This window comes from Chaetodon auriga, chromosome 1 (genome assembly GCF_051107435.1).
Source record: "Chaetodon auriga isolate fChaAug3 chromosome 1, fChaAug3.hap1, whole genome shotgun sequence".
Lineage (NCBI taxonomy): Eukaryota > Metazoa > Chordata > Actinopteri > Chaetodontiformes > Chaetodontidae > Chaetodon > Chaetodon auriga.
Window position 1 is genome coordinate 24,678,414 of NC_135074.1, and position 24,013 is coordinate 24,702,426.

The 24,013-nt window shown below is 42.3% G+C and overlaps 2 protein-coding genes across 2 annotated transcripts; both read right to left on the bottom strand.

The window, feature by feature from the left end:
- Positions 1 to 447: 447 nt before the first annotated feature.
- atic (5-aminoimidazole-4-carboxamide ribonucleotide formyltransferase/IMP cyclohydrolase) lies at positions 448 to 8,077 on the bottom strand. The gene is made up of 15 exons (XM_076738177.1): positions 7,927 to 8,077; positions 7,601 to 7,727; positions 7,325 to 7,468; positions 5,968 to 6,056; positions 5,495 to 5,646; positions 4,275 to 4,431; positions 3,385 to 3,510; positions 3,197 to 3,304; positions 3,031 to 3,116; positions 2,839 to 2,928; positions 2,606 to 2,731; positions 2,407 to 2,499; positions 2,139 to 2,321; positions 1,044 to 1,199; positions 448 to 829 (listed from the first exon to the last, which is right to left on the bottom strand). The coding sequence occupies exons 1-15, from the start codon at positions 7,943 to 7,945 to the stop codon at positions 710 to 712; spliced, it is 1,776 nt and encodes a 591-aa protein (XP_076594292.1). The 5' UTR covers positions 7,946 to 8,077; the 3' UTR covers positions 448 to 709.
- Positions 8,078 to 13,444: 5,367 nt separating this feature from the next.
- On the bottom strand, positions 13,445 to 17,135 carry mnx2b (motor neuron and pancreas homeobox 2b). The gene is made up of 3 exons (XM_076739285.1): positions 16,718 to 17,135; positions 15,194 to 15,354; positions 13,445 to 13,849 (listed from the first exon to the last, which is right to left on the bottom strand). Exons 1-3 carry the CDS (start codon positions 17,133 to 17,135, stop codon positions 13,445 to 13,447), a joined length of 984 nt encoding a protein of 327 aa, XP_076595400.1.
- Between the last annotated feature and the right edge of the window lie 6,878 nt (positions 17,136 to 24,013).

A 24,013-nucleotide genomic window follows, 5' to 3' on the forward strand; every position in this document is an offset into this window, starting at 1 on the left:
TTGATGAGGTGCTCTGGTGGTGGAGGGGCTCTCTAATGTCCACTCTCAAAAAGGCACAAAATGCCCCACAAAGACTAAATAGATGAGATAAAGGTATGTAGTGGATGGAATTAAAGGAGAGGAGATTACAAAATCAATTCCCTTGATTTTAGTAAGCTACAGTTTAAATTGTATCATTAAAGCCATTAACAAGAGTGTTACTCGTCATTCTAGCGTCTCCATGAGGCCGAGCTTAGGCACAGAAATGCTTTGAGCTACATCTTAATATCAGTATGCTAACATGCTCACAATGACAACGCTAACATACTGATGCTTAGCAAGTATAATGTTCATCTTAGTTCAGCATGTAAGCAAGCTAACATTTGCTAAACAGCACTAAACATAGCTTCATCCTCTGAGATCCACGCTGCTAACGTGGCTAAAAAAACAGACCAAATACTCACAAACTGTCATTAACTGTTTATTTCACTCTGAAATGGTGCTGACCTACAATAAGCATCAAAAGCTACTGTATCTCGCTCTGATGTTAGGATCGCAAGTCAGGAATGCAGTTAATGTGTTACAAAACAGTGCATCTGTGTCGTCTACGCTTCAGTGTTACGATGGTAGGAATGTTTTGAGTATCAGTAATCAGTAAAAGAGTTTGACTTCCTCATAATGCTAAACAGTGAGTGGAGTTTAAAGAACACGTGGGAAAGTGATGAGGTGCTCAGTGGTGGAAGAGCCGCAGGTTGGTGTGCACCAGGGTGATGTCCTGCTCGTTACAGGCATTAATCACAACCTCGTCAGCAGCAGAGCCTGCTGGAGCTGCGATGTACGCAACGCCACTCTGCACACACACACAAACACACACACACACACAGAGGGCAGAGACGTTAGTAAAGCTCATCAGAACATCAGTTTGTAGAGTTAAGAGTTCCAAAGCAATAGTGACATTTCTGTGTGCGAAAGGGTTTCAGCCGGCGTGTGAAGGCCATTCCCATGCAGTTTCTTAACATGCGTGCAGTATGACCGAATGCTTTTGAAAGGTGTGTTACATTTACCCGTTTGGCACGATCTATGTTATCTCTGAAGGGGAAGAAGGCGTCAGAGCTCACGGCCACGGCCTGCAGGGAGCTGATCCAGGTCTTCTTTTCAGCCTCTGACAGAAGCTCGGGCACCTCTTCATACATGGACTTCCAAACGGCCAAGTCTGGGCCCTGTCGACGCACAACGCGGGGCTTTTTATTCATTTGGCACATTTTGTGATAAGACATTACACTGAACATCAGACATCACAGAGCAGACAGGGGACTCTGTGGACTGTAGTACAAGCCAGCTTACTGTAGTTTTTTGGAGCAGTAGCTAACCTGATAAGAATGACCAGCCACTGGCATGAATGACATTACACTACCTGACTATCCACTTAGTACTGCCTGAATCACTTTATATAATAAACAAAGATGATGTGGTGTTAGCGCACTGTGGCTATGTGGCACTGTGGCAAAGAGACAGAATAAATGTTGCTCAAATGACATCCTTTGCATGATAATTCCTCTAAATGACACAATTTCAGTGCTTGCAAAAAAAATCTTTCCTGTGCTCAGAATGTCCCATCACGCCTGGTGTAACACTCCCTCTGCAAAAGGACCGTAGATGCTGCTTATCAAAAGAGAACCTTTCTGATTCTATTTGCAGAAGTTTTAGTTTGTGCAATGTTATTGTTAACAAAGCATAATTAGATGTGTTTAAAGCATTATTCACCATCAACAATCATGAGCCTTTGTACATTGTGCCACACAGAGAATAGCACACCAACATTAAGGCAAAAAACAATCCAACACTACAGTTCAGTAATCATCTCAAGTTCTGTGACGACAGCTATGATCCACGATTTCACATTACTTCCACCGATAGCCAACAGCACAGGCACTTCCCATTACTTCCTGTATCTGTCTATGCACATTTAAATCTGTGCGATCAGCGACCATGAATGGAAAACAGCAAATACTCATCGACTGATAGAGCGCTTCATCACACAGTGCAACAACAATCACCTGCAGCTCAAAATCAGCGAAATTTGCGCACCCCCACCTGCACCTACAGCACAACTGCTGTTTCCTCTTAAAAGTGCCTGCTGCCCATTGTTAGCCCCTTACCTCTCCAATGGTGTTGCTCACGTACTGGTCGACCGCGTTGGCCATCTCCGCTCGCTTCACACCGCTGCGAAACTTCATGCTGAGGACACGAGGGTGGTGTCTCAGCCACCAGTTATCAGCCTTGTCACCTGCCAGCCGTGTGCAGTGGATGCGAGACTGCTGACCTGCGCCAATGCCAATAACCTGTCAAACACAGAATAGAGAAAACGTCAGAGAGAAACTCATGGCTCATCCCGACTCCTTTCTCCTTCTACCTGCCTGCTCTTACCTGTCCATCTTTAGCGTAGCAGACGGAGTTGGACTGAGTGTACTTGACCGCGATGGTGGCCACAGTGAGGTCACGCACAGCTTCCTCGGACAGCTTGTGGACACAGAAACAATCAAATGTGAATACTCTAAATAGGTTTGTGCTAATAATGAGATAATTATTTTGAGTGACAAAGCAGGACATGAAAGTGAATACTCACAGAGCCCTTGGAAACGACGTTGCTGAAGAATTCCTTATCGATCAGCCCGCCGTTCCTCTTTTGTTTGAGGTAGAGACCAAAGAGCACTCTCACCTCAGCCTCATCAGGCTCATAGTCTGGATCCATCTGGGACAAAGTCGCACATTGTTAATGAGAATCTGAAAACTGAGCACAAGTCTGATGTAATCATCCTTACTGGAATACAAGGAGTATGACTGATAGGAACCTCTCACCTGGAGCACACAGTAGTTGCCGTTCTTCTTTTTGGAGAGGATCTTCAGCGCCTCTTCATCATAACCAGGAGCAATGATCCCATCTGACACCTGAGAGCATTTAAATTGAGTCATAGTTCAGCAAAACATTGCAGCAAAAACAAGACAAAGCACATTTTTCATCAGTAATTGTTCTCTGGCACACAGTTTTACCTCTCTTGATATAATCTTGGCGGTGGCCACGTCACACACATCTGACACAGCAATGAAGTCTCCAAAAGAAGACATCCTGTCTGAACCTGCGGGTGGAGCGGGAGTCAACGCAATTCACAAAAATACATGCTACAGGTGTTCTAATATACAATTCATTGTTTCTGACCTCTCGCTCTGGCGTAGGCTGTGGCCAGCGGGGTGAGATCCTTCAGCATGTCGTGCACCATGCACACTTTGGCTTCCTCCTCAGTCAGAGGAACTCCTACTGCAGCTCCTTCAAAAGAAAGGCCAAATGAGTCATTTTCAGACTAAAAGCACTTGTTAAGAGTACCTGCACGCCTTTTTCTGTCTTACCAGCAGGGCTGACGTGTTTGAAGGAGGTGGCAGCAGCCATACCGAGGGCGCTCTTCAACTCCCTGACCAGCTGCCAGGCGTTCAGAGCGTCACACAGGTTGATAAAGCCGGGGGAACCGTTGACCACTGAGAAGAAGCAGCAACAGAGTAAAGAATCAAAATTAAGGACATTCAGAGAAAAACCATTTGTAGTTTTTCTCTTATCTCCAGCTCCTCCTGTCAAAAGAAGCACCTTCTATCTCACACAGGGCTTTATTTCCTTCTTCTGCTGTTCTCTAATGTGGTCATTTCAGGTGACAGGGACATCAACAAGGCACTACAGCCGTGCTCTTTTATCTCCCATCTAAACTTTGTTGACCTCGTACATCTTCGGGTGCAATCACTGTTAAAATCCACTTATTTGCTTTCAAGCAGAAAGTTAGATGAGAAAATCAATACTACTCTTATATTTGTCTGTCAAATAAAGACTGGAAATGGGAAAACAGCTTGTGTGGTTCTTGATTTCCCAAACAAAACCCACCTACCAAGCACGTCTAAAGCTCCCTAATAAACAAATGAAATAGTTTCTTTAGTTCATTCAAAAGTGTAAAAAGGGCAAATTGCTGTTTTACAGGCGGTAATGTGGAGGACTATTTCTTGGCTCTGGATAGTTACAAGGCAAGAGGATTACTGTGCCTGGCAAAAGAAATAACCCACCACATAACCTCTGTAAAGTGGATAATTGTGATTTTTATGCTTCCAAACTCTAGATGACGTTTAGCCCTTTGGAAGTGCTGGCAGGCAGATCCTGTTACCTGACCTAACTCTCCGCCAGTAAGCTAAAAAGCGTGTTTCCCAAAATGTCAAAACTATTCGTACTCGTACTTGAGACGGTTTTGTGATGGCTCTACCTTTGAGGGGGAGGGCTGGGCGCAGGGTGTAGAGCTGGGCGGGTGCTTGGTGAGGGTTCATGCCGTACCGCAGGGGCAGCTGGGAAACGCCACGGCTGTACTGTCCACGAAAGTAGTCCGATATGGCCTCGTCGTACTGTGCTGTGTGTGTGAAGGCCTGAAGAACACAGAACACACTCAGGTGAGAGAAAATACATAAAAACAACATCATCATCATCATCTAATGAGTACCAAAGCCAGAGTTCTGGACCTCAAAGCATTTACAAGATGTCACTGTACAAGCACAATGAAACTGCAACTGTATCAACTGCAAACGATGCAACAACTTATCAATCGACAATTACGAACCAAATAAAAGGTCGAGATCACGTTATGATGACTTCATCTGCATTACGTGAAGAGGCATCATCCAAGAGCTTTGATGGATCCATTTAACTCCACAATCAGTTCAGCAAGATGAAGGTTCACAGGTTGTCAAATGTTAAACTGTGACCTTATCAGACATGTCTGCGCTTGTGATAAAAAGGCCACACTGGACTTTGCTTGCAGGGGAAGGTTAGTGCAAGACAAACAGAACAGAAAGAGAGCAAGGGAGGACAGCAGCAGGGTTGAAACAGTCCTGAGAAAAACACACTTTTATGGACATAAAGGAGAATGACCCAAGCAGTGATATGATCAACGCATTCATTATATGCACTAAACCACTGCTTCAGAAACCTCCAGGTCTTAGTTTATGTTTCCTAAGAATTTATTAGCATGTGGTTACTATTATGCAACCACCACTTAAAGACTCAGGCCTGCTCACTTATTAAAAAAGGCACAAATAACATCTTATTCCAAACTGAGTCTTTGCTCAGAGTTGAGATTAGACTGGAACAGGTCTGAACGGTGACGCGGTGGGATAAACAGCTGTTTGAGGTAGATGTAATTAGAAAATCAAGGAGGGCCGACAGCACACAGTTTGAATACTTCCAAATCTGAAATCTTCAATTCAGGTTTCAGAAAGAGCAAATCAGGAACTAATCTGTTCAAGACCTCCACATATCTGAGAGTTAGGCAATAGGTCTGAGGGAAACTGGTCATTCATGTGCATGAATGTGCTCCAGAAAGTGTGCAGTACTATTAGCACTCTAATGTTTTTCTGTAATAGTCACAAAAGTCACAAATTCCATTCATACACGTTAAAACGGTGGGAAAAATAAAAAAAAGTGTCATGTTACTTTGAGAGCCAGAGTCTTGCGTGTTTCCAGAGTTGTATCTTTGTCTCCTGAACTCTCCATCTCCTTTGAAACCAGCGAATAGTCAGCAGGATCGCACACTATGGTGACCCGAGCGTGATTCTTGGCTGCGGCTCTCAACAGAGTGACCCCACCTGGAAGAAAGACAGAAAATGTAGGGAATGTTTTCAGACATGGTGGCTTGAGAGCTTTGAATACTGACAATAGCCATGTTTGTCGTTTATGTTCATTGTGATCATGTTGGGATGTGAAGGAGACATGAAGCAGTTGGACACGGTTAGCGATGGCGTTGACGTGTTGTCCTCCAGGCCACACCCACTGAGCTGACGGAGTGGCTTTGGAGAGAGGCATGTCAGATATTCAAAAACCTGTCTTACTCTGGTTTATCCACCGTTTCCAACTCCATCTTTAATATCCTGAAACTACATGAACACAATCTCATCTGCACAACTCACCGATATCAATCTGCTCCACAGCATCTTCCACTGTAACACTCGGGTTGGAGACAGTCTTCACAAACGGGTAGAGGTTGCACACCACCACTCTTAAAAAGAGCAACAACAGAATAGATGTCAGACTCTTCATGAGGTAAAAACAACACATATATAATAGACTACAAGACCACCATTTAGGATGTCCTTTCTAATTTGTATCATGTGATACCAGTGTACAAAAAGTACTGTGAACTTTCAGGCCTGACATTCAGCCATCATTTGGGCTATTGCAAGGATCACGTAAACACGTGATGCATCGAGCACACCGATCCTCATGTGTTCAAATTTAGGCAGTTAAATCCTTTCACGGATCATTCCTGAAGGCTGGGTAAAAAAACAAAGCTTCTCTCTGTCTGCAATGACTCGAATTTAACAGTTTCATCTCCTTTGAGCCTTTTAGGTGGAATAAATTGCAGGATTTTCTGTCCCACAATCTGGCTGCTACGGTTTCATTAAAAAAAACAAAAACAAAAACAAAAAAAACAACCTGTTGATTATTTATCAATTAAGAATATTTTCTAAATGATTCCAAATATGGAATGAAAATACCAATCACACCTGACATCTTCTCGTGTTTCTTTTGCTCAACCAACAGCCCAAAACCCAAAGATATTAAAAAGAAAGAGCAAATACTCACATCTGAAAAGCTAAAACCAGCATATGTTTGGCATTTTTTCCATTTAGAAATAACTTCAGTGATTAAACTGGCCATCAGAGCTGTTGATAGTTAATTCCTGCTGCTTAGCTAAAAATTAATCAATTATTTCAGGACTAGTTCTCACTTTCAGTACTCCATCATTACAACGCATTTTGACATTGCTGTTTATGTAGTTTATTATTTTCTTATATTGTCACCTACAGTGAAGGCTTCAAACTTATTCTCCCATCCTAATCAGATGACCCATTCGCTCTCTACCTCTGCCTCACAAAGAGAAAAACGCTCCCCTTCAACGAAGAGTTGAGGACACGCAAACAAATTGACGTTTCTGCCAAAAGTGAACTAAGGCCCTTCTTTATCAGATATGGACGACACTGTGAAACCTCTGATCTAGTCACATTGTCCTGAACAAATGAGGGTCACAAGACGAGCACACAGCAGGGACAGCAGTTTTCCAATTAACCAGCTGCCAAATCAACTACATGTGCTTCATAATGGGACAACTCCTGCACGCTCGCTGCAGTGATTATTTCTATCTCTACTGTAAATGAGCAGAAATATCCACCATTATGTTACTATGCAGCTGAGCCTATTTTAGCATAAAGATTTCAGTGTATGAATGTTTCAGTATTTTCCAGCAGTGTTCGGTGCTTCTCTCACCTGACAAGGCTGTAGCCCAACTTCTCCATGTCTGCAGTGTCAGTGGGGGTTTTCCTGGCCAGGATGCCTCCATGGACGGCGGGATGCAGGGTCTTCACTCTGCCTCCCAGCATCTCCGGGTGTCCAGTCAGCTCAGACACGTCCCTGTCACACAGCAGAGACTGACGGGTTAGAGAAGACCAGCCGCAGGCGGCTACTGCATTTACAGAGTTATGGGGGGCAAACACAAAAGTGTACTGAATGAATTGAGATTTTAAGGCCCACTTCAGCACTCACCTCACAGCCAGCCCGGCACCACGCAGGGCTTTGGCTGTGCCACCTGAGGCGACCAGGGACAGCCCCACACCCACCAGCCTTTTGGCGAAGTCCACCAGTCCAGTTTTGTCCGACACACTCAAAAGTGCTGCAGGGACAGATCAAGAGAGGACTTCACAAACTGATTCGCTCATTTTTAGTGCAGAGAAAAGAGGCATAAAGGTCTGCTTTAGCGACACACCGCCGACCACGTTGGCTAATGTTAGCCGGAACTAGCATCCTGCGTATGGCACAGCAAAACTTTTATAGTGACGACAGCGAATTAATTCAATCTGAAAAAGTTTTACCGAGCTCTGAGGAGGCCATGTTCACAGTCACAGTGTCAGTCTGCGGTCTGCCTGGATGTCGAGCGGGTTTCTGCTCAGTCTTCCCTCCGTTTGACTAGCTGACACTGCAGGGAAAGGTTGTGCAGCTTGACACAAAATGTACAAGCTTTTCATTGAGACATCATGTGCTTCAAAACTAGAAAGACCCGCCCTGCTGGATCGGCCCGCCCCAGGCACACAAGCGCACCTCGAAGAGCCACACGGCGCAGAAAATGTGCATATTCACCCGGAAAAAAGAGCGCAAATATCAGAAAGTACCTGCTAAAAGATGTAGATCGTCTAGTAAGATCATGCAACGACAATAATAACAATAACGGTTAAAGAAGCAGAAGCAGAAGCAGAAGCAGAAGAAGAAGAAGAAGAAGAAGAAGAAGAAGAAGACGGATGCGGAGCAGACAAGCCGTTTTATTAGAATATAAACAACAGATATGCGCAATTAAACTATGGCTAGTTAAAAAGTGTTGAGTCAAAAAGTGAAAATTTGTGAAAATGAATTTGTCATCAGTGTAGTTCTAACCTTAACCCAAACAGTTTTGATTTCACGTCTATAACTGAGCACATTTCAAATATGTCAATTATCTTTTGATAAAACAAAAATTATGGACAACAATATTACTATATGAATATTATTAGTTAAAACCCAACTGTAGATGTCTAAAACTGGAACTGGACTTATCTTTTTGCATCTACATTTTTTTCTATCAATAAACAAATTATGTTGTTGGTCATTTATACTTAGGAGAGCTTCATAAAACAGCTAAAAATTGTGTAAATGGCCTGTTTGAGGATATATATGGACAAATCTTCGGTTTGTTACCCTTACTGCGGTATAACTTGCACAATAATCAAATGTGTCCGTCATTTTCTTTCTGCGTATTCAATCTGCTTAAAATGAAGTCTTTTATTTTGCCACAAGAGGGCAGACACGGGCCAGGTTGGAACATGTGTCTCCTCACCCCGGAGTGTTTCTGGTGACTCCAGTTTTATAATTTAAATCCACTTCTTCACACATCATCTGCGTTTTAACTTGGAAAACTTCAACAGTTTGTGTGCAGAGCTGTGTCTGACCTTTTGAGTCAGTGCCCAGCTTCTATTTCTGATACTGAGACTCAGTCTTTTACTTCAGTGCATGTTTTATTATTAAACGACTGCCTGAAAATCTGCTCTGAGGTGCTCTTATTTATCACTACCAAAAAGCCCCTGATTCATATTTTCCTTTTAATTTTAACACACGTCGCTTTTCGATCCAGCTCATGATTTTTGTGCGTTCATTTTATTTTCAGATCCGCCTGATTGAACCTACAATAAAACTACAGCGTTTTCTTTTACTTGATCCAAGTTGCATCTTTTTGCTGATCAGCAGAACTGAAGGTTACATCGACTCCACGAAGGGCCGCGAACGCCGCGACGTCCACCTGATTGGTAAAACACCTGTAACGTACGTCTCCTGCTCCAATAAATGGCGCTCGTGAACACGTTCCCTGCTCGGCCACGCCTTTTCAATAAACTTTATTGGCCAAAAAACGGCGCCTTTTTCGTGCTTTAGAACAGCGTTTTAAGTCGGACAGATGTGAATTTATTGGGGCCCGTCACTCACTCCCCGACTCGCCCATTAGTTAAGTGACAGGACAGGGCCCCGGGAAACCTGCACCAATACGTGTGATTACGTTAAAAGATCGCACAATCTGTTCATATTTACGTAATGAGCCCGACATTCTGCTGATTGATTAAACTACAGGGTGTAAATATTTAAGGGGTCTCTGATTTATGGTCCAACAAAGCAAAAAGAGGCCGATTTATTTGTCTAACTATGAAAATGGGAGTTTCTGGTAACTGCGCTGTGTTTGAGGGCCGAGCTGCCATCTCAGGGGGGACTTGAGTGATTCAATAGACAGTGAAACAGTTTTATAGAAAGACACAGGCTCACTATGCATTATTGGTTCAAAAAAGACAGAGGTGGGAAGGCCGTCAGCACTTTGGTCGGGCTGGCTGGGGAGAAAACTGACAGCATTATCAGCAGTAACTGTAATTTACGCAGGGAATTTTTAATCAACATGACTGGTGTATTCAGATTAAATTAGAAGAGAAACGGAATCAATGACCTCCATATATTGCTCCACTGCCTTATCAATTAGCTGTGATTTTTGTACTGTGTCAGAGGGGCCTTTGTCATAAAGCGGGCCAAATGGCATTTGTCATGCAGCTGACAAGTCACACAACTAAATGAGCTCCTATTGATTCGCATGATTTTTCATCAGCCAAATTAAAAGCTGCAGTTTGATAGAGGCTCGGCCTGCCGGCTTGTTATGTATTCTGTTCTCCCCCATTAAATCAAGTGGAGAAAAGTTCAGTGAAAACTCCTTTCAAGATAAACGTGCTGTGTTAATTTGGTGAATTGAACAGGTTATTTGATGCTGCTGCATGGGTCTGCAGCTTCAGATGAATTACCAGTGAGTGGCAGGCCTTGAACAGATTGGTGAAAGCTGTGCTGTCATATGAATGACTGCATGTTTAGCTCTTAAAATACAAAAAACTGACTCCAGAGCACTTGTTATTGTGTGGATCTTCGTTTCTCTGTTGCCCTACCTGCAGGTTACTTCCTTTTTTAGCCTGTAATGGAGGGTGAATGGGAATTTCAGCTGTATTGCTACTGGAAGTACTCCACATAATTTCATTGTTGAGCAGAAATTGTGTGTGATAGCACAAAAACAAGGAATGTAGGTGTGTAGCGCCAACACCTCACCTGACAACATTTGGTCTTTTTCATACTGATTCCTCACAGAATCTGACGGGTCATACACTTTGATAGCTAACACCAAAAATCACAGCTATCAAAATTTGTGACCTTATCTAAATAAACACTATGGCGTATTTGGTAGCATTTGCTGTTAAAATAAAGCATGCAATAAAGTAAATACTTTGTGTGCAAATGTGTGATTTTGGGCCAAACAAATAAAACTGAGTTGACATGTCTTTGTATTAACCTGCTTGTGAACTGTGTACTGTTGATTAAACATGAGAAAACAAGACAGAAACTCAAATAATACAGAAACGTTCGTGCTACACATGTTATCATGAATATAAGTGGATGATTTTGCATATAAACTTCACTGCATGTTAAATTCGAATGATAGCACATCAAACTACTTTCATCCACATACAGTTTTTAAAAAGTACATTGGCTTGTTAGTCTTGGTTTGGTGGCCATTAACGTCAGAGGGACAACCAGGACCATACGCGACCCATCAGAGAAACCTAAATCACAATAAACCTGTGAAATATGATGCTTTTAATCTGCTTTCTTACTGTGAAACACATCCTGAATGAAAATCTGGGCATTAGGCCTGCTTCTGCATCAGAGACTCAATTCATTTCTTCCTCATAGATGATTGCTGATATTTTTTTGGAAAAACATGTCTGAAAAATATACATTTTATACATGATAACCTTGCGAGTCTTGCCAGTTTCCTGTTTGAGGTTTTGAGCAGAATACATGATTCAGCCTTTTCCCTGTAACCAAAACGATGTCTCCACTAAAACTCCCATCAGTGTTTCAAAGCAGCACTTCCAATCAGCGCACAGCCACTATCTGTCCAGCCAGTTAAGAATTCATTAAATCACTATATAAACATGTGACTGTGGTCTGAGAAGGGGCTAAATGACACCATACTGCATGTCCTCCTCGTCTGCTCTTTAATCACAACCCTTACACGGCCGCCTAATAAAAACGCCCCGCCGCACTTCCACACACTCATCATGCTGTTCCTCTTGGAAATTAAAATGGGCCTGTGTGACATCACCATCAGGCTTTTGATTGCTTTACTTCCTCTTCATTAACTTAATTATTTGGCTATCAGTAAACCCTGCCGAGTAATTAATATCTGAGAGCTTTTGTAATAAATTAGGACTGTGAGCTGAGAAGTACTTTGGCTGTACTTTGTGCGGTGGCTGTGGACGAACAGGAAGGAGCTGAAGGAGATGTGAAAACAAAAAGTTTTTTTTTTATCTCCATTATGTTGCTACTGCACATACCACCTATTAGTTACTTACTAGCCACTGACGTAGTACTTAATACTGCACTGCACTCTGTCACCTTGGGTTTACTGCACCTTACTGGCTCCCAGCTGGTATACTAAAAGCCACCTCATACATACTACCACAGTACCTCACTATGCAAAACAATTCTACGGCTGTTTACTGGAGTCTCACACTGTAATGTTGCATTATTGTGTTTATTGGTTGTCATATATGTTGCACCGTGACTGAGAGACCAGTGTTAAAGCTGCTGTATTAGTGTAATATCAGTAAAGTTGAACTGAATATTGGATTGTTAATGAAAACATGGACCTCTGAGGTTTTTCTATCTCACTTTAGTGTCACTCAGACCACCACTTTTTGGTCCAGACTAAAATATCTCAACAGCTATTGGATGGATTGGAAGGAAATTTCCCCAGAAGATGAATCCTACTGACTTCGGTGATCCCCTCAGTTCCCCTCTAGCACCACCAGCTAGTTTGTGGTTCTGACTGAATTTGCAGCTACTGGATGGACTGTCGTAACATTACAGACCTTCATGGTCCCCCTCAGGAACTGAACTGAACTGTAATCTCGTTGGTGATCTCATGGCTTTCCGTTTAGCTCCATCAGACAGTCAGTTTGACCTTGAGGACAGTTGACATTTATCTAATGTCTCATCACTGGCTGTCCTTTGTGACTGCTCTTATGCATTTGTTAACGTTTGATGGGATATATTTATCGAGCATTGACCAAAAATTCATTAATTTTTCAGCTCTTTTTTAATGTCTTTTTGCTGAATCTTTTTTTTTTTTTAATTTCACAGTTACACCACAAACAAGTTTCAGATAAATACACCTGTGATTTATCTTTGCAATCGTTCAAATAAATTAAGTTCATTTACATGTAAGTGACAAGAACAAATTAATAAACATCATCAAGAACAAAAAAAACATTATTTATACACAATGAATGCACAAAAGTAAATAGAATACACAATACAGTGATGCAGTGGAGGCTGCAAATACTGTACATTCTCACGCTGTCTGAACGCACCACAGTTCACTTGTCTAACTTCACATCCTTCATGTAGTTGTGTGTGTTCACTGGGTGGAGCTCTGGCAGTCTGTGGACGGAGCAAAGACAAGGTGACCAGAAGGTGATTGGCAGATACCCTTGAAAACAGATAATTTAGGGAGGAAATGAGCACCTTTTTTTTTTGACATGCTACAAAATGTACAGTACTGAGAGATGATTTTATTCACAGATAGTTTATACAGAATATTTGTGTTATAATCCTGTGTGTTTGGTGGCTGTGTGAATAATTAGCGATCCCAACAAATGTCCTGATTGAAACACTTTAACAGAGCAGACGGAGATGTGTAGGTTTGGAAACTGTCTTCTCTAGTGACCACAAACAGACACGTCCCAGTGGAATGTCTCTGCAATGTCTCTGGGCGTCTTTTCACAGTCCTGCCCCGATCTTCCTGTCACCTCCTCCTACTTGCACCCCCTCCAGCTCGTCATCAGAGAAGGGGCTGTGGGGATTGTAGCCCACGTCGGTGCTCCGCTGCAAGAAGTCCGTGGATCGTGGCATCCCAACAGGAAAACCGTGCTGGCCTTCCTCCTCTTCTTCCTCCTCTTCATCCTCCTCCTCCTCCTCTTCCTCCTCTTCTCCATCCTCCAAATCGAGATCCATCCCTCTGTTGTCCGGATTCACAGCTCGTCTGCTCTCGTCAGACTTGTCGGTGGCCGTTTTTCCTCCGCTGCGCAGTCGCTGTGCCTCAGACTGGGCCGAGGCGGTGGCCTGCTCCTTCGCCTTCCGGCTGCGTTTCCACTTCATCCTCCGATTTTGGAACCAGATCTTGACCTTCAGAGCATTGACAGGGCAAATAAAATGTGTTCAAATGATGGTCACGTTCAGGAAATATAATCCAGAGTTTGTCTGAGCAGATTTAAATTCATATTTTTTTGTTATGACACATATCATTTGCAGCTGTAGAAGAGAAGTCACTCTAAAAACTGCCTGTTTATGTTTTGATTTTGAAAAATATTTCCTCCCGTGTTGCTCTCCCTGAGGTTTCTAAAATCCTCTGAGTTTATAAATAAACCTGACTTGCCTTTAATAATGCTGAATTTAAAAAAATCTGTAGACCTTAATATTCACTTTCATTTCCCATCACACTAAAGAGCAAATCTGATTCAAGGAAAAGCACAAAACCTCCAACACAACTCAAAAATTATTTGCAATTCATTAAAATGTCTTTGTTCTTCCTCCTATGTCTGTTTGGGACATCCAACAATAAAAGCAACCTTTAAACAAGGCACAAATGAAAAAATATGAATTATCTGGCTTGTGGTTTGGGCCTTAAAGAACGTGAAATTCATCACTGTTCATGGTCAAATAAACTGTACTTATAATTAATCAATATTAAGAGAATTTTGAAGAAATATATACATTTAAACTAGAAACACAAAACATCATTTAAATCTTACACACGGACTCTTGAGGCAGTCACAGATGGCTGAATATCACCACAGTAATGAAGTGGAGAGATGCAGTAATGTGTACCCCTGCAGGGCTTGTATGCCCTGTACTTCAAATCGTCCATCGACTCCTCTTAATTAAATGTGTGCATGAGGTGACTTTTCGCATGTCAGTCTCAATTTGCTGAGCAGTTAATCAGTTTTGAAACAGATACAAGTTTCCCAGAATGATTTCAATGTAACTTTTCTGGCAGTGGTTACATGTTTGTTTTAAAGGCCTTTTTTAGGATGAAACCTTTCATGTGATTGTATCAGAATTATAATTCATGACCTTATCATCTCATTTATGTTTTATTCTGATTTTGTGGCTTAATTTGTCTTATTTGTCGCTGCATGTCTCCTCCTGGACACTGCTAAAGAGGAGAGATTTGATTTTAGTCAGGCTTTCCTGGTTAAATAAAAGACAAACAATGAAACTAAATAAATTAAAAGTCCATTACCTGCCAGAGTCATCCATGTGCCTGCTGATATTTACTGAAGTATAAGACCTTTACAACCCGGTTATTTTATTGGATGAGTGTGCTGTGGCTGGCCTGTAGCTGCAGTTTGGATGAGCAACAATATGTCTTACATGTGTTACGATGTGATCTCCTCTCACTCTTGATTCTGTGAATGATTTTTGCCTTGAAAGGAGCCTTTTGGCTCCTGAAGTGGACTGGTCTCTTACCTGTGTTTCAGTCAGCATGAGTGAGGTGGCCACTTCGAAGCGTTTGGGTCTGGACAGGTACTTGTTGAGTTTAAACTGGTTCTCCAGTTCCAGCAGCTGCTGACTGGTGAAGGCAGTGCGGGGCCTCCGGCACTTCCCCAGCAGACCAGACTGAGGGCCCGCTAGAGGAGGAAGAGCAAAGACATCAGTCTTAGGCTTCATATAGTGAATGTGTCATTTTTGCAGTTTCCACTTCTGACAGCTTGTTTCTTATTTGATATCAGCTTACAGAGCCTCATGATTTACTTTGTTCTTGGTGTTTTTTTTATATTTAATACACAATATCTGAATAGTTTTGTTTTGATAATTCAGCTGAATCTTATTTTGAAATATCAAGTCTTTGGCCATTAACTGCCTCTGTAGTCTTATTTATATAATACCAAGGACATAGGAAGTTCAATGTAATTTTGTGGCTGGGAATAGGCACACATATGCCGGCACTCTCTGGCCATCATTAACTATAATAGCTTTACTCCAGTTTATTGTTGACGGGGGGACATGGCAGAAGCGGGCGCAGAGGCCATAAAAACACAGGCATGCCATTAACTTAATGAAAATTCAATGAAGGCTTTTGGGATTTTATTGATGAACTACAGAACGTTTTAGGTGTTTGTTTATAGTTCCTTCATCACACAAAGACAATTTCCATCGGGTTGGCGTTTATAGAGGAATAAATGGGCCAAAATTAAAATATGACACAGAGATAAGCAGTAAAACGAGACCGGAGTACTGAACGGGGTATGCGTGGCTGTTATTAGCGCAAAATATGTGAAGATCTCTGGCATTACCTTGAATAAAATATCACACAAAGCATGGGAAACTTGCTTTCAAAAATAGGATGTAAGTTCTAATTATACTCGCTATGTAATTAATTTAAGCTCCTTCAGCTAAAATAAAGAAAACTGCCTGTTTCTGCCTCTGATCATAGCTAATCGAAATTATATATATATATTGTTTAAAAACTCTGAAGCATAGAAGGACAAATCATCTGTGGCAGAACTGCTGATCTCGTGCAATTTAAATAGTAAATCAATGTTATAACTTTGATTATAATGAAATGAAATCAATAAATAAGCAAAAACATAGACGGAACTACAAACATATAATGATGAATATAGGTCTATTGCGTTCCTTCTGATAATAGCATGTACTACTACTATTAATCATAATCATAATCATAATCGTAAATGATCAAAAACCGGACACAAGTCGAGTTAAGTCGAAACTTAACTTAACTTATCAATGTTTGTGTTCAATGACTTTATGACTCCTCAGCGGTACTTCAGAACTCAAACGGCCTCATTAAATCCTCTCCATTCCTGTAAAGACTGATAACGGAAAACGGTTCATAATTGACAGACTTGAGTCTGACGAATCTGAGAACAACAATTTTGCACTTGTCAGTCCCGTAAGTTTGTTTGGCTAATGAGTTTTAAAGTTTGGATTTTTCTGACCTTTTAATTCATCTTGTGTGATTTTACTCACAGCTGTAATCTGGCAGTCGTGGCATCATGATCCCAGCGCGGATCCAGTGCTCCAGGGGCAGAGATCCCGCCATGGCAGCCGCCTTCAGGTGCTCTGGGTATGTGTGCGTTAGCTGTGTGAACCCGGTGTACGCGAACGCGGGGTGCTGGCCACCCAACGCCGACAACGGGTACATGGGTGCAGGATACATGCCGGGGATTGAAGCGAGTCCAGGATGCGGGAGATTTAGGATACCCGGTTTGGGAATTATTCCGGTCTGAAGATGTGCGGCCCGCGGGGACGGGGTGTCCGCACGGCGGCAGGAGACCGGGCTGCCCGCGGGACTGTCACTGCTCAGACCCGGGGAGAGGTCCCGGCTCCCCCGGTTGGTCTCATCCGCGAGCAGGGCGTCAATTCTGAAGTTTCTCGATTTTTCCATGACGGCTCAACTCGAAAGGACTGCAGAGTCTTACAAACACAAACGCGTCAAGCTTGGCAAGTGCGCACCTGTGCCGTGCGTCAGCGCGCAAACAGCGGAGCCTCTTCCAGTCACAAACTCATACGATCTCCGTGTCTTCTCAGAAACGCTCAGGCTGAACGGGTGAGCTCAAGTTGTATGCTACTCAAAAATAAGCATTAACACATTATCAGCCTCTATCTTTACGGTCTATCTCCTTCGAAAAACTTTTTTGACGGACTCTACATTACTGACGCTTGCATGTGCACCCCTCCATCTATTTCCTTGTACTGTACCCGCACTTGTCACTCTGCAACATCACGCCCGCCCCGGTGGTTAACACTAACTTGACAAACAGAGGTGTGTGTCTCACTCCATCAGCCGTCCTTCCCCACCCCTGCAAGGCCGGTGTGCGCCGGGATTGGCTGGAGGCTGAGCTGCTGTGACGGGCCTCTAATCAGCTAATTACTCGCTCGTTTCTCCCCCCAGAAAGCGTTCAGAGTGAGGTAATGTCCAACCCTTGTCCCGCCTGCAAACACCTTCAACTGCATCAAAGCGCGGAGGTACATTAGAAGATTAGGCAATTGTATTTTCAGTATCTATCTTACTGCCAGCTCCTCATACTCACCACAGATTGCAGATACCTCACCATAAACAAAGAATTATATACACCGCTGTGATTGTCCAAACTAATTACCAGCGCTGCAAACATCCTCCACACCTTCGCACCAAATATTGGCTGTTTTTCAACAGTCTTAAGGTGATTGGATACCTCCGATTCAGTGATCAAAAAAACAACACAATGTCCACTCCAGTGTTTAAATCATTAATATTAATGGATTGCTTCATCCTCATACTAAGGCCATACCAATGCCATTAAAGTTTACGACCAAGAACTGCACACAAACCGTATAAATGTGTAATGACTTGGCAGAAGAGGCTACAAGTTAATTGGCATTCTGCTTTAGGTGAACTAATGTAATTTTAAGACCTGATTAAGCGGACACGCACCGGCTGAAGAGGAGCCTGACTTATTCTTTTGAACATGTCTGTCAGTTCAGCACAATGAAAGTGGTCTCTCCTTGTTTTGTCATTGTCAAAAATAAAATTAATAACAGGCTGTTAGAAAGTCTAAAAAAACGCGTCTAATTGTGCTGCAGACACAACCAGTTTGCTCAAATGTAAATCAAAATAATTCTTCGTATCTGAGGCTTTAATTCTCACAAGCAATTTTGTGCTAAGGATCAATACGTTGACGCAAACAAAGCAGCGCCAACACTGCATGCTCAAGGTTGAGGATTAAACTTTATGTAAAAGACGATAGTGGATTTTATGGAAAATGCAACCTTTCAGTCATTGATTTCATAGAAACTTTTTTTTTTAATTAACTCAGTTACAGCCTATAGCCAGATCCACACGCCAATCATCAACGCCTCCAAGTTAAAGCCTGTATGATATTTAATTACAGAAAATTTTTCAAATGTTGTTCATTTATAGGTAAAAGGTTTCTTTACTTTCTGTACACGCAGCACAAATGTCTAAACGCTTCTCCGAATTCTGGAGGGGAAATACTGAATCTTTTATTCGGGGCTCTTTATTTGTTGGCCTGCCAGGTGCATTAAACAACATACCTGAAACAACTGATGGACAGCTTGATCAACATCAAAATAATTGGCAACAATTTTGATAATCAACTGATCATTTGAGATTTTTTGTACCCCAAAAAAGCAAACATTCACATCTTCCAGCATCTGAAATCGAAGAATTTTCTGATTTTCTTTGTTTTTTTTATAGTACAGACAGTAAAAGGAATATTTCAAGATGTCATCTTGAGCTCTGCGAATTTAGGATGGGTGTTTTCACCAAAATATTTAATCGAGAAAATAATCAAATGAATCGATCATGAAAATCATTGTTAGTTGCCGCCGTATCAGACTATGGTGATTCAATCCTCCTTCTACAAATGAACATCTAATCCAGGTGTAAAAAGAGCTGGTGTTTGACGTTTTTCATCTCTTTTTAATTGGCTTCATCGGTTCTTCACGAGCAGCTGAACACCGTCAGTAACGACATGCCAGTGCGGATGTCTTTGGTTTAGCTGTCACGTTTACAGCGTAATCCAGCCTGCAGCTCCACACGTCGTCCAAAAAACTCTAAATCGTGAATCTCAGGAAACTGAAATCCATTCTGCAGATATGAGTAAAACAGAATCATTTCGAGACCCCCACTCATGATATGTAATTGGCTGGTGCGTGTGCGCGCGCGCGTGTAGTTGACCTCCAGGAAATTGGAGCAGCGCTGCAGGGCCGCCCACCCCTCTCTCTCTCTCTCCTTCACCAGTGTTTGTGTACGTCTCTCACCCTCGGCTCTCTATCACGCAGATTACCGCCTGTCTCCGGCGCTGATATAGAGGTAATTTGCTTCAGGGAAATCACTGTTGCTTTCTGCCTGTTTCTCTCAACCCCTTCCCCTCGCAAAGTCTCGTTTCCTTGCTTTTATGATTTGAAAGTAATTTAAATAGCCAGGCCACAGGTAAATCCGTCACCCGGGCCTGTTGACAGAGGCGCACAAATTAAATTGCATCGGTGGCTGAAAGTGCGCGCCTGTTTCCAGTGTCAGGCGCCTTCGCCTGAGCAGCGCTCTGCGCACTGTCGGTCTCTTTTAAGAGATCAAATGGTACTCTCTCTCTCTCTCTCTCTGTGTGTGTGTGTGTGTGTGTGTGAAATTCCTACAAATGCTGTAAATTCCCCAAAAGGTTATTGTGGTCTGACAACCAACAAAACTGAAATTTTATGATTGCATTTTAGGATTGTGCTCAACTTTAAATAGGCCTAATTAAAACTGGTAAAGCAAGTTAGCGAGAAGGGAAGTCAGTAAATGAATAAAGATTCCTCAGTTTGGGGCCTCTTTTAGCCCCTAAAGAGGAAATGTGACTAAACACAACATTATTTGGGGGAAATGCAAGTTGCTGACACAAAACAAAGTAAAATAATGAAGATGCTGAAATTGGTCGTCAAGCCACTGTCATACAGTTAGGCCTATAATACACAATGTGTCATAGATGATACTAAACTTCAGTAATGTTAATCCCAAAACAAAAGTTCAACCAATCATATTAAGCAACTTCACTGACATGCAATTAATCCAGGGTTTTTGGAGCCTCAGGACAGTTGCCCACTTAGTTGCACCCCACCTTGCAGTACCCATCAAGAAATCTTTTTCATCTTCCCGTGCAGCACAGTTGCAGTAACATTCCCAGTGAGTTTGCTGGTCTAACTGATCTGAGATCTGGATTGGTAAACATTACACCGGAAAAACATCACCATGTTTGCATTGTCATTGTGATCATGTTAGTATGTCGATGTTAGCGTTTAGCTTAGAATTTGCAGGTCTTTGGTCGTCCTTCAGCACGGCTGCAACACTCCTGCAAAATAGCAGAGATAGCAATGTGATCCTATATTGATCCACTGGGGAAAAACCTTTCAGAGGTCGGGGTCACAGTGCATCACAATGAGCTGAGTACAATTTACTGTGTTGCTGAACAAAAACAGCAACAGCAAAGGTGTAGATCATCAGATGAATTATCTGATTGCATTGATCTCAGTGGAAGACCTCTTAGCATTGAATCAGACCTGACTAACCTGAACTCTTATTGTCTCCCATCCCTTCTTCATGTCCTCACATGCACATGCCCTCTTGAACTCTATGCAGAACTCTCAAGATGCAGCGCACACCCTTCACACTGTGAAAGGACAATTGGTTCAAAGAGGCCGCCCTTGACGTTGCACTACAAAGGCAGAGTTTATCAATGAGTTATGTGTCAGTAAACGTAGCGGCCAACAGGAGTTTACTGAAACATTAAAGAGCTTATCAGCAATTACAGGCATATTTTTCAATCATTACCACAGCTCTGAGACCGCTTGTCCTGTCCTAAAACTAATCCAGGTGCTCTCTGTGTGCTGGCCTAGTCAGCACAAACTCCCACTGGTTCACTGATCTTTGCTGATTTATTTAACCTACTGATAACCCCTTCACACTGTTGATAGATGGGAAAGTTCAGGAGCTGAAAATAAAGCAAATAGAGCTTCCATTGTCAGTCTGAAGACATGGGTGATATGACAACAGATCATAAAAGATAGAGATTCTTTGAATCATGGTCACTGATACACTGTGAGATAACTTTCCAAATGTGCTGATTAAACCCGATTCAACAGGAAAAGCCTCACTGAGATTAAAAATCTCCTCTACAACAGTGACAGTGTCCTGAAAACAGCACATCAAACACTTAACAGTAACACACAATACAGCATATACAAAGACCCAGACCCAGGTCATCATGTCCTGGATCAGATGGGGGCAAATAGCACAGTCAAAGCATCTGCAGCCTGACCTGTCTTTCTCCAACTCCTTCAATCTGTTTTGGGAAAACACCTGATTACCAGCTCCCCCAGAAGCACATCATCAAACCACAGGAGCAGCATACCTAAAAGCCCTTTGGCCATTTCGAGATGGACACTGTGGAGAGATAGCAAGAGCAGGTCCTGCAAATACGTCTCAGAGCAGAGTCAGTAACTTCCAGCATTGTTCAGGTGTATAAATTTGGATGTGTATCAAGGAAGCGAGTCAGGATTTGCCTTGTACATAAGGACATGCCAGTGATTAAGTCTACAAATAGACAATGATGGTGCATGTTTGTTTGTTCGCGTGTGCACATTCCTTCCTTCAGGCTTGTTGTGACACTGTCGACCAGCACCAGTTTTCCCACCAGACCAGGAGTCCGACGTCCGGAGCGCTGCTGTGATAAATGATTCGGGTGCACAATGGGCTTTCTGTGAAGTGAAAATCAGCTCTCTATACCCCTGGTAATTAGACTAATTCCCACAACGTTAAAGGCGGACGATAAATCAGTTCGCTTTCTGCCAGACCTTGAGACCAAAATTAATGTTGTCTCATTAAGAAGATAAAGGTAATTTATTAGGGTTTTTCTTCTACTTCCTGGCTCTTTATCCTGTCCCCATCATTTATTAACCAATATTGAGCTTTGCCATATGACATCTAGCTTGCTGCATGTGACTCTCCTTTTGTCTGTTTTTGCTGCTTTGGCCCGTTCCCACTCCTTTCCCTCTGTCATCAGGTGCATAGGTTGCTCTCCATGCAGTTGTTAGTTGAGCCTGGAATTCATGTCATTACTTGAATTTTCTTTTTGTAAAATTGATTGCTTATTTCCAACGAAGAGCTACTAGATCAGCAGTGAAAATATGTTCAACCAAAGCAATGCCGAAGCAGTGAGACGTTTATTCAAACTGTGAAGTCCAGCAGATGCTGCTGAAGTATTGAGACTCAGAGGAGGGATGAGACTGCTTGTGTACTTTAGCCTTGAATGGTTTTTCAGTAGTTTGGGAGATATAACAAAAAGAAAATTAAGTAGTGTTAAAATTTTCATTGTGCACTTGAACTCACAGATGTATGGATAAATCCTCTGCTTTTAAGATGGACTGGGATCATTTAAAAACTGACCTGTCTGCAAGAAGCTTCAAATAAACATCCACAGTGTAGTAAGTGGAGTACAATATAGGCATTGCATGTGTGGTAGTTGTGATACTGACGTTACCTGGCTTTCACTTTGTCAGTGCCACCCTTGATCAAATTCTGCACAGATATCTAAATACATGCATTGTTCTGGAATTAACTCTTGTGTTAATCTAATCACAGACTTCCTGATCTGAGAAGCTGCCTTGCATCTTTCACACAATGTTATTTAATCAGTCAGTGACACATTTGACAAACCACAACAGACGCAGAACAAATAAGACAGCACAGGTTCAGAGTCTGCTTTACATAGAAATTGGGGAATTCCAACCTTGCGACTCTCCAATCTTTTTCCCGGCTCGCCAGTTTATTTTTTCCAGCCTGGAAACAAAAGCTTCCTTTCAACATAATCCAGTCCAGTGTGAGTTTTATGATCATTTAATGGGCCCTTCCATCTAACAGCCCTGTGTTTTACTATCACCCATACAAGGGGCCCATTGTGCATAGACATGGGAAGATAGGAGATAAATACACCTTATCAGGCACAACAACACATCATTACTTTCACCCTGCTATCTCACTGCCCCTCTCCACCATGCATTATCTGGCCACTTATGAGGATATTCAGAGCCATCAAGTGCTTTGAAGATCTCCGCCAGTTGGCTGTTTGCTCTCTCTGTTTCTCTGTTTCTCCATTTCTGCAGGTCAACTCAGTTCCATCCGTAAAGAGCGTTATAAATACAGTGTATTTCAGTCCTTTGTGAGCCATACTTTGCTATCTAAAATGACATTTAAATCTGCATCTAATTGCTACTTTAGTGATGAGGCTTTTTGCTCATGATAGCATGTCTTCTGCTGCGCCTTCCGCTGTGAGGAAATCATCCACTGCCATTAGCACGCAGGTAATGTCTTCTTGTTGCCCAATCTACCTGTTAACACTAACCAAAGGTTACTGAGGGGAGGAGGACTGGCAAACAATGAAGGATAGTGAAAGCAAGGCACAGGCAGGTGTGTTTTTTAAATAAAAAGAATGAAGAAGTTTTAAGCTGGCCCACAGTTTTTGATGTGCAGCAAGCCCTTTCTACATCTTCAGTATTTCGCATTGAGTTCAATCAGCACTTGACTGAATAATACTGCAGCTATTAAACAGGTGATATTGCAGAGAAAATCTTTCAGCCATGCAAAACTCTGAGGATGGCAGTCAGTCTGTCCACCACTGTGGCCCAGACTGACATGGGACGTGGCATCCAGTAGAGAGTGAGGGAGCAGGTTATCTGTACATCCACATATTGTTTCCATGCAAGTTGCAGATTTAAATAGAGAAAATGTAG

What these genes read in the sequence shown, in the direction of transcription:
- atic (XM_076738177.1), bottom strand. An exon ending in GGTGCCGGGCTGGCTGTGAG is followed by an intron (nt 7,469 to 7,600) that starts GTGAGTGCTGAA and finishes GCTGTGTGACAG; the next exon opens with GGACGTGTCTGAGCTGACTG. An exon ending in CAAACACGTCAGCCCTGCTG is followed by an intron (nt 3,305 to 3,384) that starts GTAAGACAGAAA and finishes TTTCTTTTGAAG; the next exon opens with GAGCTGCAGTAGGAGTTCCT.
- mnx2b (XM_076739285.1), bottom strand. Translation starts at nt 17,135, where the DNA reads ATGGAAAAATCGAGAAACTTCAGAATTGACGCCCTGCTCGCGGATGAG. An exon ending in ACGACTGCCAGATTACAGCT is followed by an intron (nt 15,355 to 16,717) that starts GTGAGTAAAATC and finishes TTCCTCCTCTAG; the next exon opens with CGGGCCCTCAGTCTGGTCTG. An exon ending in TCATGCTGACTGAAACACAG is followed by an intron (nt 13,850 to 15,193) that starts GTAAGAGACCAG and finishes AATGCTCTGAAG; the next exon opens with GTCAAGATCTGGTTCCAAAA.